This window comes from Solanum dulcamara, chromosome 1 (genome assembly GCF_947179165.1).
Source record: "Solanum dulcamara chromosome 1, daSolDulc1.2, whole genome shotgun sequence".
NCBI classification, from domain to species: Eukaryota; Viridiplantae; Streptophyta; class Magnoliopsida; order Solanales; family Solanaceae; genus Solanum; species Solanum dulcamara.
This window is the reverse complement of record NC_077237.1, coordinates 87,467,278-87,486,672: the sequence shown is the minus strand read 5'-3', so window position 1 is coordinate 87,486,672 and position 19,395 is coordinate 87,467,278. Positions and strand designations below refer to the sequence as shown.

The window sequence follows — 19,395 nt, the reverse complement described above, 5'->3', positions numbered from 1 at the left end:
TTGGCAAGCCAAACTTTAGACGATTACGTCTGAACTTCAGACTTGCGCGCCTTAAGTTGATTTAAAGCGGTTAAATTGCAAAAATTTTGGAAACAACTATCACCATCTTAAGTCAAATGCCCTCAAGACACAAAGGTACAACAAATGATATGCAGAACAATAGAGGAAAATGTGACTATCAAAACGGACTCATTATAACTTCTCCTTTTTATATGATTACTGTAATGTTACATATTGATCAAGAATAGCTGCAGTGGGAATTGAAGGTGAAAGAAAAATCACTGTCGCGAACGGAAAATATACATATGCAACACAGCCAAGAACTTCCTGGAACTTAATTCTATGAACAGCTTATACACCAATTGGCTTGTGTTTGTAGATTTAATATTTCTTCTCCCATCTATATATCTATCAGGCGTCTTCCAATAGCGAGTCTGCAACTTTTGTTGATTCGCTATCATAGTTCCATAGGTATTTAAGTTCTCCCCTCAGCAATCCCAGCACCACATAAACTCCTGAAGATTAAAACGTCAATGAATGAAATATGAATGTCAATCAGAAATTTTGATTCAAGAGGTTGTTAAACTGTCATACCTAGTGTGCAGGGCACAAGATATAGAAGAGCAGGTTGCCCATGACCGTTCATTAGATACAAGCCCAAGTACGTGAATAAAAGACCTGCAAAATTTTAAGTTGATTTGGAAGAGGAGATTGAAATGAGAATTTGGGGGAGGAAACGGAAACAAAGTAAAAGGAGAAAAGACGAACGACAGATTTCAGGATTACTACTCATCAACAATGATTTTGATTTTGTTATTGTTGTTTACAATGTGCTTTAAGACAGCAGTTTATACTTCACAGACACTTACTAGGCATTTGCAAGTGTTTTTACCAATTATTATTGGTCTCGAACAACTAACATCATTTACTCAAAGGGATGCTGGAAAAAATTAGCAAAGTAGCTAAAAGAAGATAACGAATATTTTAGCAAAGTACTGACCAATTCCATAACCAACCATCATCCAGATGTAGTATCCACTTAGTACACTCTTCCTTCTAGCTTTGTCAAATCTGCAAAAAAGATTGAAAAGTGGATCAACGGGAGGTTCATATTTCCACTGGCTTTTCTAGAAAGAAAGTGAATCCGTCAGATGAGATATGGATGAAAAGGAAACTAAAAATGACTTTCATTCAGTAAATAAAAGGGAAAAGGTGCCATAGGGTTGAAAATATCTTTAGCTCTATATCCAATACATTTCCCCATCATCGATTTCTGAATTTTAATCACCATCATAGGAACCATTTTCTGTCTTAACTCGAAGGGCAAAGGTAGAAAACAACTGCACAAAGAGGAATATTCTTCTTGTTTCACCTTAAAACAATGTGCTTAGTTCTTTTTACTTTTTGGGAGAGGCTAACAATTTTTGCTAGCAAGATGGCTGAAGAACAAAGGGATACCTGAAAGCAAAACAAACCAGTAAACCAGGAAAGAGAATATCCCCAAAACCAATCATATCATAGCCACCGTAAGGATCTGATACTCGAGGAACTCTCAGAAGCATTGGGATGGATTCTCCGCCAGCATTGTCACCACGGGCAACCTATTAAAGGGACGAACTCAGGAAGATGTCAGTGAGAAATTTCAATGTAAGGTTTGAAGAGCTAAATCAACTTCTCGTGATAATGAAGGACAAGAATCATGTATTACTCCAGCTTATTGAAGAAACAACTAAACAATTAAACCAAACCGCTACTGCCATATAGCCAAAAGATGCAAATCAACTTTTGAACCATCAAACATAAATATCATAGGTGCACCATTTAAGCTCCCCTAGATACATCTATATGATCTAAACTATTTTGCAGAAGCTTCACAAATATCATGAGTTCATCCATGTGCAAAACCATCAAATGCTTTAGTTTCATTTCGGTGAAATGTCTACAGTCCACATCGACTAAAGAGAATTTTTATTAAGTGTTAAGTTTAATTATTGATTACTACGTTCTTGAGACCCTCCGGTCTCAGATTAAGAAGTTTTGATGTATCCACAATTCAAGTTTATTCCTTGAAGGTTTCGTGCTACTCTCAGTACTCTCGAATCGTTTTGAGTCATATTATCTTCCTCATTCAATTAAGTTTATTTCAACAGAACTATTCTCGATTTTTTCATTCTCGACACCCCTTGCAAGCTCGTTGTTCTATAGAGTATAATACCTTATCAAAAAAATCATTATTACACATAAGCATGCTCATGTTCTACGATCTAAAAGTGAACCTTATGTTATCATATTAGAAAATCCTTATATAGCCTAAGAGATAGAAAGGAAACAGTTAAACCCTATATAAATGACAAAACAATTGAATCATTACTACACAATTGAACATTTCAACATAAAGCGAAGATTTTTACTAAATAGGCACTGAACTCATCCCATCAACATGCAGAGTTCGAGTTTCCTGCCAATAAAAAGGAGAAGCTAAATGACACTCCCAATGATTTTTTCTGTCAGTGCAAGGGCCTGGCCTTCAAACCACCCAAGAGGACTAAAGAATCTAATATATAAGCTAGCCAACCTGGTTCTGCTATGAGACACAAATACTTGAGTTCAAAATCAGATATATACAACTGAGAGTCTAAGACCAGTGTTCACCAGGAAGTCTTGTTTAGCTGGCACAGATATTCCCCATATTCATATATGTTGAAAATGCAATAAAACTTTCAGGTAAGTAGGAAAAACACTTGTCGGAAAACCAACATAATATTACACATCCTACAGAAAGGTTAAAATTGGCAGCTCATATAATACAGAAAGTCTGCATGAACAGTACAGAGAGATAGATGTAGGCTAAAGAGAGAACTTACTGCAATCATTACACTGTCATGGAATATAGCAGGCGAAAGGAAAACCCAAAAGATGTCGTAGAGAAATGCACAACACAGAAGCACCGTAGCAACCTAAAGCAAAATAGTAATCATCAAATGAAATTAGAACAGTAAGTCAGTAACCATGATGAAGCAAAAAAAGCTATCAACTCCTCTCATACGAGAATCCACAGAAGTATCTACGGACCTTTATATTAGGCAACTGAGCCAACTGCAGAACAGTTATCATCAAACAAATTCCCTGGAAACAAGAAAGTTCTTTAATTCTAACCATGTTGAGAGTGAAACCATGCAAAAAAGTTTTTCAACTCCATTATGCAAACAAATGCATGAAATTTTTATTATGCAAACAAGTGCATGAAATTTTTTAGGACAAGTATTACTAATAAGCTTACCAGAATATCTTGGCCAATCCAAGAGTATGATGATTTCCTAGTTGCTGCCCAGAAGATTGCAAATGCCACACATAATATCAAGACCACAAGAGAAAGAATAGAAATCTCCCCAAGAAGCGGCAAATTCAACTTCTTCCTTCCACAACCTTTACATTTGCTACTCGCAGTTTTGTTTGAAACAAGGTAGAAAAGCTAATTAGAAAATCTATTCGACACCTTAATCTGACAGGCAGACAAATGCTCTTGGAAATATTATACCTCGATACCAGGGATATTATACAACTATGCATTCCCTGAGAAGGAAGCAATTAAACACCAAAAGTCAATAAGCAGAGACAGAATCAATCAAACTGAAAAAGACACCCAAGTACAGCTCAAACAAGATGCATAAATGCCCAATATGTGTCCATAAACTTCAATCTTTCTAGGGCTGGGAAGGGTAACACATATAAAGAACATAGAAGGCAGAACCATAAAGAAAATGCATTAAGCACAAAATTTCATTAAGTCTTTTTTTTTTTTGAGGAAGATCATTAAATCTTTCTATGAGCTCTTGTGGAAAATAGATCATTTTATCTTTGATTCAACCAAGCAAAATGAATACTTCAACAGTTGATACATTCCCTTGATTACAATATAACTGGCAATGCTATGCTCAATGAGGTGAAAGGACACCATAATTAGTGGGTCATTTTGGGAACACAGATTGAGATTGAAGGTGTAGTATGGGTCGCAGGGATGGGTCCCATTTGTGGAATATTAATCAGGTTCTGTTTGATTTGACCGTTTGGGTCAACAAGTGTGCAATTTTTGGTTTCAGGTTGTTTTGAAAAGCTTGCTTGGATGTGATTAATTCATGGATGGATCATCTTTGCTTATCATCATGCTTCCTTTTTGTACCCAACAGATGGCTTATAATATGTCAACGAGTAGCACCATGAACAGAGAAATGCAGTGCTATGAAATGAGAAGGTTTTGTCTAACCAAGTTCGAAAAAAGCTATCTTGGCTTAGTGATCAAGTCAAAGTAGAGAATTATTTGAGTACCTCAACTCCACCAATAGCGAAAAGTATTATCAGCAGCCAGACAAACCAAGAAGACATGAAAAAGTAAAGTAGCAACAGAAACATAGACGCTGTGATGACAAACACAAAAGCACTCCTTGTAGTGATATTTATAATCTCCTTGTCATCTTCTTCTCTGGAACCTCCAGCAATCACCTAAAAATTAGAAAGGAAAAACACATAAACTCGATATGAAAGCCATTAATCATTAAAAGTAAATGTGATTTATCCAAATCTTTGACTCCAAGCAAAAAGAATAAGGGAAACAAAAAGAGGAGCAAAATAAGAAATATAAATCAGGATGAGTTGGCATTGACATTCTATAATAAAAATCAATTCTGAACTCAAAATAAAAAATGAAGCTCCTGCTCCACAGCAATTATGTTACAAGCTAGATGCACTAAATTAAGGATAGCATGATGGCTTGCCTCGTGACGGTTTAGGATTGGTCGTAGGTCTAGGCATGCCATTATAGTTGTGTTGTTATTGCCTTTCGATTATCCCATTATTTTGCTATTGTTATTGTTCTTGTCTTGTACAATTTGCATCACTTTTCATATTTGCCATTATGATATATATATATTGGTTTTTCTCTCTTATTTGGAGCTGATACTTTTGAGCCGAGGGTCTTCCGGAAATAGCCTCTTTATCTCCATGAGGTAGTGGTAAGGTCTGCATACATTCTACCCTCCCCAGACCCCACTTGTGGGATTTCACTGGGTATGTTGTTGTTGTTGTTGATGTTGACCAAGAGTTCTGTATCATTGCCACCAGTTCATTGTTTTAAAATTTCCTCTTATAATAAATCAATCTCTAATGCATGTTAAGCCAACAACGATTATATCCTAATGCTGTGAAGCTATCATCTGCATTCTTTCCTTTTCCTTCAACAGAGAAAATTTTTTAGCTTTCAAAATCATGTCAGGGAAGGATAGCTATTCTGCCTTAAGCACCACTTTGCTCCTGATACCTCTCCACTTAACGGGACCAATACCCATAATGCAAAATATTCATTCATCCTATAGCTTCGATGACATATAAAATCCTTGAACTCTCTCTTCCAAAAAGGATTGTTTGGCATCGTTTCCTCCTCATCTATTCATGCTCTAACAATTCTCCGTGGTTCAGCTAAGTTGCAATCTAAATTCCCTACCAGTAGAACTAGAATCTGTATCCAAATCTACATGTTACAGAACCAGATATATGAACTTTGAAAGACTGCAGCTATTCCTAAGTGTACTACTATCTAACACAGTGCAGCAACGTACTAAGATATCAACTTCAGGACACAGTATGAAAAGTTGATTAAAACAAGCAGAGCATCGCTAATTAATTCTATAAGAACATAAGAGTCTATATATATTAAATGCAAAGATATATCAGGATGCTATTTTTAGAACCTCTGGTGACTGTTGATTGAAATTGCTTTCCTTAGATGTAGTAAACTCCGACCAAAAAGATGCACAAAAAATTGTGCCAACAGCCATCATCCATAAGAACATTGCTGAGTAGTCCAGAATGGGGCGATCTGGCGAATAAAACATAATCTCCACTGCATTAAAAGTAAATATGTTCAGCATGTTAATTCTTCCACGATCCAAGAAAAGAGGAACAGCAAGAGATAAGAATATATAAACAAGGATGACGAGAAATGCACAATGGACAGAGTAGCTAGAGAACCCACTGCAATATAGTTTTAAATGTCATCAGTGAGCAATGATATTTGAAGATTCAATTATATACCATGCCGTGGAATTATATCTCACAACTTACAAGAGCTCCATATCTCAAATCTAACGGGAGTTTAACATGCCTTAGATTTGAGCTATGGAGCTCTAACGAAGTGCTCCATACTTATTTTGCACTTCATCAGTGTCGAAAGCACACATGTAAATAGTAAAAAAGACCTTATCATATCTTTCCTGCAAAGCTATGCATGTATCATACAAAGTATGAATCATATCATATCCTAAAGAAAGGAAATGAGTTGAACACCTTTTTGAAAGACATACATTATCCGGAAATATTGAGCCGAGGGTCTCTTGGAAACAGTCGTCCTACCTTGGTAGGAGTAAGGTTTGCGTACACTCTACCCTCCCCAGACCCCACGTTGTGAGATTTCACTTGGTTGTTGTTGTCGTTGTATACGTTATCCGGAAACACAAGAATCACACAACAGATTCATAGACAATTGAAAGCATGAAAACAATGCATGTACTATGAGAAAGTATAAGTGATATCCTAAGATACCAGATACCTTGGAAACCAGAACTAGAATCAACAGAAAGTTAACCTTAACAGAAAATGGAGGTAATATACATGAGGCCAAGACTTTACCTTTCTTTCCAGCAGAGATATATTTGTCTATGACATCTCCTCCAGCTTTTGAAATGGTTACAACAGGAATTGTTATGTTTGATACCGTAAAATTGTTAGGACAAGCAATCTCCAGAAGATCTAAAGAATAGCAGGAAAAAATAGTGTCATTTCCGAAAAAGATGGGGGAGACATAGAGCCCGTTTGGATTGGCTTTAAGTTGGTTTTGACCAACTTAAAGCCCCTTTTCAGCTTTTGGACGTGTTTGCCTAATGCTAACTTTAAGCCAGAAAGTTCTTAAAGTCAGTCAAAAATGAAAAGTTAGGATTCCTAACTTTTTTTTTTCTAAGTGCTTAAAGTCATTTTCTTTGACCATGGAAATTACTTTTATATCCCTTATATTTTAACTAAATTCCCAAACTATCCTTTTTGTTCTTTTAACCCTAAAATTCACATAATTTTCCTCATTTAAGCACTTTTATCCAAACACTCAACTGCTTATTTATAAAAATATCTTTTAGCACTTTAAAGTTCTAAAAGCACTTCATACATAAAAGTTACTTTTTTTAAGCCCATCCAAACGGGCTCATAATCACCAAAAGGTAAAAAGTAAAAAATTAAGAGAAAATAAAAACTTATATGACTATGAGTCATGGATGACAACCTTCTTGATCATTTATCAGCACAATCCCTGCAGCACCTCCTGCTTGTGCAACCGTAGCCTTCGTCAGAAAATCACATTGACCGCGAAGAGCTAGTGCAATGGAGCCTGATAACTAGACCAAAGTAAACAAAGATCTCTGCATTAAGTAATGTTTAACAAAATGATAAAGAAAGGTTAACATTTTGCATATGTCAAAGTAAGAATTGCAACCAAAAGACGTAGATGATGAATTGAAAAGCCCCTGAGATGAGGGCTAGTTACCTAATAATAAAGTCATTGTCAGGAATCTGGAATAAATACCTTAAAAGAGGAGCTGGAACAGCCATTCAAGGGTTTTGTGTAAGTAGCAGGCAATCTAGGGGCATTTTTAATATCAGTGGATAAAAGAGACCCAAATGCCGCACTTAAGCCACCTATTGATTCATGCTCAGCACCATCAATCCATAACTTCACCAGAACCTGTACAAAAGGATAGAAGCAACTTGGTATGAAACAAGTAACTCAGTATGTCTCCATAGGTGAAAAACAGAGTAAAAACAAAGAATAGTTTGTCCCAACAAGAAAATAGACAGGACCCAATCTTCTCTTGGTCATTAATTTAGATCTTCTAAAAGATGACATGACATCAACTGGTTAGAATCCAATTTTCCTCACATTCCCAAATCACCAAGAAGCAATTACAGAAATACAATCAAATAACTGATCAACTGCATCTCAATCCAGAACTAGTTAGTTATGTTGAATTCGGAGATGTAACACAAATGATAACTCCCTTTTTCACATGCATACAACTCATGTTGCAAATCTCCCAATCGTAGATCTTTATTTTCCTCATTGAATGCACACTAGAACTTCCATGTACTGCTCTTCTATTTTTTCTTGGATTAAGTAAGATCCTTCTATTTTTTTAAAAGGATGAAGTAAAAATAGTTTTGTTAATACTGGCATCCAGTAGATGTACTTTTACAATTATAGAAGAGTGAGTATAAATTGTGTTCAACACGTGTACTTAAGATCATTCACATTATGTTTCAGGGCATTGAGCTGTAAAATGTTATAATATGTGGGGTTTTCTACTATGACCAGGTAGTCTTTTTACTCCTTAATTCAGTCTATATGTGTCCTTCTTGCCTCTTAGCATATATAGATCTTCTTTCCGTTAACTTCACCGCAAGGCTAATTATACTTTCTTCTATCTTGTTTAACATTTGAAAGTTCTGATAGAGTGGTTCTGTCTGGTTCTTTTTCTCTGATTTAGCTTGTGGTATGCTCCTCCGGTCTCAATAGTGCATGAAAATGGTTGATTTTGTCAAAAATGGTTTTTTATTTGGGTCGAGTCGATAATAAAAATAGCTTATAATCAAAAGCATCTATTGCAAAGGACAAATCCTCAAGCTTCAAACATCACTATCCAGCTGAAACAAATTACTTTTGTTAGAGCTTTAATTTTTCATCTCTCCTTCCATCGCCAAGAGTGTACATGTGTTTCTCAAGACCTGATAGCAACTTTTGACTGTAAAAATACCTCTGTTATTCTAATTCCATCAGATTGTATCCATTATGTCTCTGCAAAGTGCCTGTTCCGGTATGTAGTATCCTCGTCAGGCAGCTGAATTCTCAATTCAGAAAACACCTTCTTAACAATATACTCCACTCAGTATTATCTCTACAATCAGCAATAGTTGACTCAGAACTAACAGAAACTTGACATATGTTAGGAGATTCATCTTTTAGTGTATCGTCTCCATACCACATGTCTAACCAAAATCTTATTTTAATTCCTTCTGCCACTTCAAAGTGTATGTACTCCTTGAATTCTTCCCAAGTAATCTTCTTCCCAAATTATTGATTTTTCCCCAAACTAGTCAGGGATTGCTACATGAATACTCTACATCCATTCAGTTCTATTTGGACCCATTTCACTCCAATACTCAGTAATTGAGTTTCAGCCAAAATAAACATTCTAAAACTAGACTAGAAATACTCCACAAGGCGAGGAAGCAATCTTCTTCACAGATTATTGATCTTTCTCCCAAACTAGTTGAGGATTGCTGCAGAATACTCCACAAGGCGAGGAAGCAATCTTCTTCACAGATTATTGATCTTTCTCCCAAACTAGTTGAGGATTGCTGCAGAATACTCCACAAGGCAAGGAAGTAATCTTCTTCACAGATTATTGATCTTTCTCCCAAACTAGCCGAGGATTGCTACATGAATACTCTATATTCATTCCATTCTATTTGGACCGATTTCATTCCAATACAAACGTTCTAAAACTAGACTAGAAACACTGCCCCACCTCCACCACAACTACGTTTCCGCATAATTACCTTAAAATAGCAACAAAAAAAAAGAAAAGAGGAAAGCAATTCAATCTTTCACATACCTGTCAACTCTATCTCTGAGTTTCAACAATAACTTCTCATTATTGATCTTTTTCCCAACTTAGTCGGTGATTGCTACATAAATACTCTACATCCATTCCATTCTATTTGGACCCATTTCACTCCAACACTCAGTAATTGCGTTCAGTGAAACTAAACGTTCTAAAACTAGACTAGATATTAGATAAATACCATAAGAGAAACAATCACCCACCCACCACAACTACGTTTCCTCATAATTACCTTAAAATAGCAAGAAAATAATAGCAAAGAGAGAAAAGATTCAATCTTTCACATACCTATCAATTCTATCTCTGAGTTTCAACAAGAACTTCTCATTATTGATCTTTTGCCCAACTTAGTAGGTGATTGCTACATGAATACTCTACACCCATTCAATTCTATTTAGACGCATTTCACTCCAACACTCAACAATTCCGTTTCAGCTAAACCAAACGTTCTAAAACTAGAGATTACAGAAATACTGTAACTACGTTTCCGCACAATTACCTTATCTTAGCAAAAAATTAACAGAAAAAGGATTGTGAATACATTAATTGAATCAAACTTACCATTCGATAAGGATTGTTACAGGAGCTCGATGCATTAGCTGGGGCGGCGCGTGAGATATCATCTTCGCCGGTAGCGGTTGATGATAGAAGAAGAAGACAACTTAGAATGCTTACTCCGATTAACCGCCGTGAAAATGCCATGATTAATCTACTGATCTCCGATTAGCTCCGCATAGGGTTTGTGGAGATTCAAAGGCAAATCTCTGTTTTTGCTCAGAAATTTTGAGGGGTGGTGGTGTTGTGCGTGTGGAGGGGTTTGGGGGGGGGGGGGGGATTGGAAGAAAATGTGAGAAATACTTTATATTTGGAGGACGGTTAATAATATCTCGTATCGTATTGTATTCTATCACGTATTATTTTAAAATATATCGTATTGTATTGTATCACTATATTATTTGAATGAATATAGTATTTGAATAGTCTGTATCGTTCTCCGTCTCCGTTATTACATAATATCATATATTTATAATTTGAATGATAAATCTACAAAAACAATAGGGTACGGGATAAAACTATTATGAAAAGGTCGAGTATGGATAAAATAGAATTATTAAATAATAAGTAAAGACAAAATAAAATGAAAATATTAAGGTAACGGAACGATCACGCCAAATTGATCGCTATACAAAATGGCTCTTTTCTTCATTACTTAACAATAAATTTAAACGATATGATACAATACAATTTAAATAACAATTAAAATAAATATTATATTTAAATTAACAATAGCGGATAACAACCATCCAAACAAGGTGTTAAGCTAGGTAATGAGGTTGTTATTGGGATTTCATTAATTAAATAGTTTGGGTCAAATTCTATATTTTAATATATTTAAAATTTTACCTAATATATAATAGTATAAATAAAAATATATTTAAAATTTTACCTAATATATAGTAGTATAAATAATTATCAAGAACTCGTTAAATTTATATTTTTTAGAATCCAAAATTCATAAATTCAAAATTCTCTTTCTAAGTTGGTGTTTCGTAAATTTAACGACTTTAGACTATCCCTTCAAATATAAAAGAATTTAGCTATAGTTTATATGAATTTAAATGACGAAATGAGAATTTATATAGCCGATCCCAACTTATTTTGGGCTGGAGCATAGTTGTTGTTATAGTATGAATACATCAAACGTGTAGATTTTGGGCTTAGCACTTTACAAAGATGTTTTCTGATACAATTTTTTTGTCTAAATATATAAACAGAAGAAAAAAAAAGTTTATCGATTCACTAGATTATAGTCATAAAGAGTGTTCAATATATAACAATATAACATGTATGAAAAGTAACTTTGCACTTATATACGAAATAATATTGTTTTCTCTATATACATATAATAATTTTTCAACAAGCATGTTCAAACTGACCAACCTTCGGTCTGTGTAGCTACGCCACTGCAAGAGTCAAGTAATCAACTACCTACTTCCCTTTCACATGAATTAAGAGTAAACTGTTTTTCTTCTTTCTTGTTCTCCCATAGTACTTTTTTCAGTCTTTTTCGACTAGCAAGCAACCTTCCTTGGACGCGAAACCAAACGTGTATTCTGATGTAAACTACAAGACTACATGTTCACCGCGACTCAGTTCTCAAACGTTGGCATGCCGGGCAACAAATGATTCCACCAGTGGGTTCACAAGATGAGGTGCCTCGTCCTACAAAATGTCACAACGATGAGACACGCTACTGAGTTTAAAATTTAACAACCTCACTAAGATGAGACTTCTTTGGTTGATGTTAAGAAAACGAGCAGTCATCCTTTGTCACGAGATGAAATGCAAACTTTGAAGAAACGTATTCTCTTGACGTTATTGCTTTGTATATGAACTACTTTGAGCATGCAGGTTCAACTGAACTCAGTATTTTTTACGCGGAGTATAGATATATATGAAGAAAAAAAAAACTGAAGTTTCAAGGTATAGTACTAAAAACCTTCTTTGGTTGATGTTAAGAAAACGAGCAGTCATCCTTTGTCACGAGATGAAATGCAAACTTTGAAGAAACGTATTCTCTTGACGTTATTGCTTTGTATATGAACTACTTTGAGCATGCAGGTTCAACTGAACTCAGTATTTTTTACGCGGAGTATAGATATATATGAAGAAAAAAAAAACTGAAGTTTCAAGGTATAGTACTAAAAACCTTCTTTGGTTGATGTTAAGAAAACGAGCAGTCATCCTTTGTCACGAGATGAAATGCAAACTTTGAAGAAACGTATTCTCTTGACGTTATTGCTTTGTATATGAACTACTTTGAGCATGCAGGTTCAACTGAACTCAGTATTTTTTACGCGGAGTACAGATATATATGGAAAAAAAAAACACTGAAGTTTCAAGGTATAGTACTAAAAACCTTATTGGTTGAACTCATCACATTTAAATCTTGAATCTATCTCCGAGTACGAAAGAAAATAATAATGAAAAAAAAGAGGGAGGAAATACCTGAGGACAATGGCCAACATTAGGGAGGACGACGAAATCTTCGACTGTATCAAATTTGCTATAGGCTCTACCAAGTTCTATTGGCTCCCAAGGATCCTTGTCACCCCATGCCACCAGAACAGGACACTGCAAAATGCACATTTTGTCGAAGAACATTGATTTTGGCCCCGGAATTCCAAAATAAAAAAGGTTTAGTTTCAAAAACAAGAAAATAGAAGACAATGTTGTATGGGAAGTCAAAGCAATAATTCGAGAATCACCTTCACTTGAGGTAATAGTTCCTCGGGTAGAGGCCCCGCTGAATAGCAAATAAACTCGAGAAACACATCGACAGCACCAGGCTCAAGCCCTGGAAGAAGGATGGCCTGTACTAACTCATCCGTCACCTGGGATGTGTCGTAGTAGCACTGCAGAGCAACTTATCAGATGTAGCTATGGCGTCAATCATCATACAACATTCTAGATGAACTAAATATGAGAAAGGCATGATTATTTGATCTAAAATGTCAAGATCTTATAAAAATCCTTACAACTTACTACATGTTTTTCCCTCAAAATGCCTACCTAATCATTGTCTCCACGCTGAAATTAAAGTTACAAGCAGCCAGAAGTCACTTTATTTTGGATGTCAGATTCAGGAACAGAGCAGGTAGGGCTAAGGGGTTCATCCGAACCCCCTTGGATGAAAAATTACACTTCAATACATAGTTAAAATTATTTTTTATATATACATAATAGATGTTGAACCTCCTTAGTGAAAAATCCTAGCTCCGCCGCTAGTTAGATTCTGTGTACTTTTTAATAGCTTATGCATAATGCATATGCAATCCAAAATTATATTGTCCAGAATAGCAATTGAGGCACAAGATTTCTTACAGTCAAGCATTGAAATTCTTCAGCGAAAATAAGTTTATAGACACCAGGGTGCTACATGTTGATTACCTGACACAGAATGTTTTTCACTGCTTCAGGAGTAGCAACACTTTTGAAAAAGAATTTCCCGAGTTCAGTATTTCTGAGGCAAAAACACCTAAGATGAGTCCAGTACAGATAGCAAAAGGTTTGAGTCTTCGAGATATAATGAATAAAGAAGTTCACCTCAATAAATTCTGAAATGCTTTAATCAGTGGTCTACCAAACCAAGGCTGCTTCGTTATATGCAGCATTCGGAGAGATATATTTAAAAGAAGAATGCCTCTACAGAGTTGTGGTTCCAAAACTGCAGCCTGAAGACCAACAAGTCCTGCAGAGGAAGCCAGAAAGCTCTTTTATGGGCTATAAACATCACATAACATAAAGAGCAAGAATATGAAATAAGCACATAAGCCAATGATGCCCCTTGTGAAATCGCTTTGCTACTGTGACCCAGAGACCAAAAAATTCCAAGAGATGAAGGCACCAAAGCAAAAAAAAAGGGCAGCCCGGTGCACTAAGCTCCCGCAATGTGTAGAGTGCGTGGAAGGGCCGGACCACAAGGGTCTATTGTATGCAGCCTTACCCTGCATTTCTGCAAGAGGTTGTTTATATAGCTCGAACCCTTGACTTCCTGGTCACATGGCAGTAACTTTACCAGTTACGTTAAGGCTCTCATTCGAAGGCACCAAAGCAGGGAGGAGAAGAAATCTATATGTTTTCCTTATTATTGGGTGATAACTATATATCGAAACATAGAGTAAATATGAACTTATGTGACCATGGACAAATTTGAATGATATTTATAGATACATATATCTATTGTTTTACTAAGACGCTCATTTCACTGTATTAGACCAAACAGACACTAATTTCAAACATGTTGAAGATACTTGTAATGAATGATGAAACACTAGAAAAATTTTAGACGGCTATAGTGAAAAATAAATAAAATAGCTAGTATCTTACATTTATTTCTTCAAACTTAAAGCATGATGTGTCCTAACAATGTTGGTTAAGAATAGCAAGAAGAAAAACACAAAATAATACTTTTGGCGCTCAAAGTGAAACAAAAGAGGTTTCTTTTCTTCTTTTTTTTTTAATAAAAGAGAATCGTTCTTGCATATAGTTTATCTATTTTATTTCATACAACAACAACAACAACAACGAACCCAGTGTGATCCCACCATGTGGGGTCTGGGGAGGGTAGAGTGTACGCAGACCTAACCCCCACCTTAAAAGGTAGGGCGGCTGTTTCCGAAAGACCCTCGGCTTAAGAGAGAAGAACAAGGGAGGAGAAACAAGGAAAAACAAGACATAGGTCAGTAAAGCCAGGCATATAACAGACAATATAAAGATATAAATAATGAGAGCGATAAAGCGATAAAGTCAGGGTAGGAAAGATCGGGGATAAAGGGGCATTAACTACTATAGATAAAATAGGATACCCAAAGTAGACTGGGCCAACTAATATAAGCAGTAATCCCATGCAAAATCCTATGTTAAGACAAATGAGCGCGACTACGACTACTATGGAGAACCGATCGGCCACCTAGCCCACTATCTTAGTCTGAGTCCTCCATAGCCTCCTATCTAAGGTCATGTCCTCGGAGAGCTGCAACTGTGCCATATCATGTCTAATGACCTCTTCCCAATATTTCTTCGGCCTCCCTTTGCCCCTCCTGAAATCGTCCATAGCCAACCTCTCGCACCTCCGCACTGGAGCATCTGTGTCTCTCCTAGAAAAGAGAATGCTCAACCACAGCACTATGAGGCAATGATGAGCTAAACTTACATTGTCATAGGCTTGTAGCATGTTAACAACCTCGAGCACATCTAGTTTTTTTATGGAAAGGACAAGAAGATTGAACTCAAAGAAATTTAAAAAGCTTCTACAACCCTTACAGATTTATCAATTAAAAGCATTTTCAGAAAACAAAGCAGAAAACTAAATATATCAATCAAAAGCAATTTCAGAAAACCATAGACAAAGACTAATATGTGCCAACACATACTGATTCATGTTTGTTTAATAAGAACATACCAAGGCATTGTCCCTAATTAACACTGCAAAACCTAGTAACTAGAATCTAGTGTTTGAAAGTCCTGGTCTCCTGGATGTTTAATAACACATACTAGAAGAAATTACAAGGATTTTGTCCCTCACAGTCATTTGAAAAGGCTCACGTTCCACTAAAAGTTAAAATGTATACACTTCTCCCACATAGCAAAAAAATTGGGTTAAAATATGAAAAATAGAAAGAAAGTTAAGAAGTCAAAAACATATAACAGCAAGTCTGAATAACTACATGTTTGCATATAACAAACATTATATTCGATATATTTTGTCCTAGTAAACTAAATCCAGGGTAAATAACCCTTTTCACCAAGACGACATTTTGCAATGAAACTGGTTCCTTCCATTTACAGGAAAAAAGTAAACAAAAAAAAAAGGTCCAATCTTTATCAGATTCAGCAAAAAGAAAACAACCCCACATTCTAAATCATCACTACAAATCCAAATACCATTCTCTCAACAGTAATTTAAGAAGAAAAAAAACATCATAACAGAGAAAAGAACACAGCAAACACAACCAAGAAAAGATCAACACATTACAGAAGAACTCAAGAAAAGCCCAGAAAGACAGCCATTGACTAGTGATTCATCAAGCTCAGAACAGATAACAGAAGAAAAAAGACTCAAAGGAAAAAGAGAATAGAATACCTATCTATTTTATTTCATATGAATCATAAATGTCTTGTTAATTTATTTTTTTTAGAATCAATTGAAATATTTCATGAGTATGTGAAATGAATCTATTGCCAAGATATAAGTATTTTAACTTTAGCTCATAATACAAAACAGAAGGAGAAGAAGTCACCTCCAATGGAATTGCAAATGAAGAAGGCTTTATCTCCGATGACATCCTTACAAAAATCGTTTAGCTGGCAGCCCCATGTTCCAAATGTATAAAAGTTGTCTACACCAAGATCACGAGGATTTGGTTTGTCTGAATAGCCATAACCAATAAGGTCGATAGAGAACACCCGATGTGAGTGTGCAAGAACAGGTAGATTTTTCCTCCAGTGGTCACTGTCGGAAAAGGAACATTCCACATATGGGTTCAAAGAGAATGAAATAGTAATAAAATGACAAAGATGATCTATGTGCATGGAACCAATAAGTTGAAACTTGCATTCGATTGAAACCAAATCAATCAACAGCCAGCAAAATAAGCTACACGTCAATGATGTGTTCTGGTTTACAACTATAAAGAAATATTCACTCCCCCCGTTTCAACTTGTTTGTCTTACTTTCCTTTTTAGTCTGTTTCAAAAAGAATGCCTCTTTCCTTTTTTGACAACTCTTTAATTCTAACTTTTCACGTGGCATGTTTAAGACCACAAGATTAAAGAGCAATTTGATACATTCCACATATATTTAGTTTAAGACCACAAGATTCAAAATTCTTCTTTATTTTCTTAAACTCTTTGTCAAATCAAATCGACAAACAAGTTGAAACGGAACTAGTACCATTTATGCCAGTTCCACTGTTAGCCTGTGGCTGCAAGATGTTGAGATCAAAGTTCCATACTTCGAAAGTTTTACATACAAATTGGCTTATGTGATGTAAGATCTTCTACACTTAGTAAAGAAAATAAGATTGATCGCGTTCTCGGTATTATTCTATAGCTTTCATTCAAGTATCTTCGAAGAAAATTAGCATAACAGAGTTTTGGTTTTGGTATATAGAAGGACAAAACGTATTAAAGATAACCTACATGTTAAAATTCAAATTCTGTAATCTACTATGTGATTAAAACTTCAAGAGCCAAAAGAGAAAGAGATTCATAAATGGAAGGATATAGGGAATGTTTTATTTGTGGTGTAGTTTTGCAAATTAATACCTATAAGCAAAATGTGATTGATGTTGACCTGTTTGCTCCAAAACCATGGACTAAAACGAGCGCAGGGCCACTGTTGCCACAATACTGATATCGGATGGAATAGCCCCTCCAGTTCCACGTACTGCAGGACCAAAACAAACAGATAAACAGCTATGAAGATTAAAAGTGCAAATCAGGCAATACACCAAATGATATCAGTAAGAAACCTTAACAAACAAAATAGTGATAGTCTTGGCAACATGCACAATCTTCCCAGAATGATTATTTTGAAACATCCAATTAATTCGCCAGGGCTTGTTCTGGAAGTACTTTCCAAGCATAGCAGGAATGTAATTTTCTTAACAGAAACATATGTGCTCGAGTTATAGAAAGCTAATAGCTTTATGATGAATTATAAAGTCTTTTTCATTATTAATTTGACTCATTTAGCATTACTATATTTTCAATCTGTCACTAGTCCCACTCCACTCTTTTAGTAAGGAAGAAGTACATCGATCGATCAATCAACCAACCACATCTAAAATCCAAACTAGTTGGAGTCCGATATATGTATAGGCAGATGGAGCAAATAAATAATAGGTTCAACTGAACACATCATTTCAAAATGGATCCAAGCTATATGATAAAATTAACCAAAATTTCAGCAATTATTAAATTCTGAAACCATATTTCATACGTACAATGGATTCAATGGAAAGAGCCTAGTTTGAACCCATAAACCTAAATCCTAGATTCTCCTCTACTTATATGAATCCCTTATATAGGGGACAGGAACGGAGCTACAACAGATTTAGCACAACTCAATAACTTTGGCTCAGACCATGTATTAGTGTTCAAACATCCACTTAATACAACAACATACTCAGTGTAATCCCACAAGTGAGGTCTCTATTACACAAGTGAGGTCTCAGAGAGCAGTGTGTATGCTCACCTTACCTAGAACCTATTTCCGATATACCCTCGGCTCAAGGATAACATCTACTTAATATGTATAAATAATCTAGCAACAACCTAGTAAGTTGTCTTTTCTAGAATTCAGAACTCATAAACTCAAAATCCTAACCCGCATTAGGGGCTCATTTCATATCAAAGATAAAGTAATCTACTCTAAGACTCCCCACATTACAACTCTCAATCTTTCTTGCTAATTCCAAGTCCATTGGGCAACAAAAGCTACAGTCTTTAACCCCCGCCCCCCTTTTTGGGGTGTGGGTGAGTGGGGGGTGGGGTATGAGCAAGACTACAAAAAAGATATATTTTTTTACCTGTTTTTCACTTCAATGGAAACTTGAGTCGTGTTTTCTTTAGAGGTTTCATCAATTGAACAATCATTTACAAGTGAATTTGATATAGACCCACAAGATTTTAGATTCTTGATAGAAAAGAACAACTTTTTAGGAACATATTTTTTGCTACAAAAAGGGGTTGAACTAATTGAGATTTTCTTGCTTATGCTTTGAGAACATGAAACAGGGAAATCCAATTTGGACATGGAGATTGTTGAAGAACTTGTTATTGCCATAATAATCTTAGAAAGCAATACACACAGAGAGTATGTTTAAGCTAAGTTGCAAGAAAAGCTAAAATTTCCAAATTGTTTGGACAGCATGAAGCCACATATATACTGCCATGTCCCTATATTTTCTTGAAATTAATAATTAGGTAACGTTAGCAGCAGATTGTTGAGCGTTTCTTCAATTTACTTCCTAATGTTATCATATATATTATTTGTTATTGTTTTTAGGATGATTTCTTTACTGTTATATTTGTTTTTCACGTTTGTTTTTTAATATTTTTTATTTGAGTTTAAAGTATATTGAAAACATTATTTTTATATATGTTATTT

The 19,395-nt window shown here is 35.4% G+C and overlaps 2 protein-coding genes across 2 annotated transcripts; both read right to left on the bottom strand.

Annotated features, from left to right (window-relative positions):
- Positions 1–189: 189 nt before the first annotated feature.
- Positions 190–10,537, bottom strand: LOC129883148 (signal peptide peptidase-like 3). The gene is made up of 14 exons (XM_055957747.1): positions 10,281–10,537; positions 7,625–7,783; positions 7,325–7,436; positions 6,682–6,801; positions 5,745–5,896; positions 4,327–4,500; positions 3,539–3,573; positions 3,281–3,437; positions 3,073–3,126; positions 2,865–2,957; positions 1,459–1,601; positions 1,001–1,071; positions 595–678; positions 190–515 (listed from the first exon to the last, which is right to left on the bottom strand). Exons 1-14 carry the CDS (start codon positions 10,419–10,421, stop codon positions 412–414), a joined length of 1,599 nt encoding a protein of 532 aa, XP_055813722.1. The 5' UTR covers positions 10,422–10,537; the 3' UTR covers positions 190–411.
- A 1,027-nt stretch (positions 10,538–11,564) lies between these two features.
- LOC129883138 (pheophytinase, chloroplastic) lies at positions 11,565–19,152 on the bottom strand. Its single transcript, XM_055957735.1, has 8 exons — positions 18,815–19,152; positions 17,578–17,670; positions 16,523–16,734; positions 13,827–13,971; positions 13,671–13,743; positions 12,989–13,135; positions 12,729–12,854; positions 11,565–11,942 (listed from the first exon to the last, which is right to left on the bottom strand). The coding sequence occupies exons 1-8, from the start codon at positions 19,069–19,071 to the stop codon at positions 11,877–11,879; spliced, it is 1,119 nt and encodes a 372-aa protein (XP_055813710.1). The 5' UTR covers positions 19,072–19,152; the 3' UTR covers positions 11,565–11,876.
- Between the last annotated feature and the right edge of the window lie 243 nt (positions 19,153–19,395).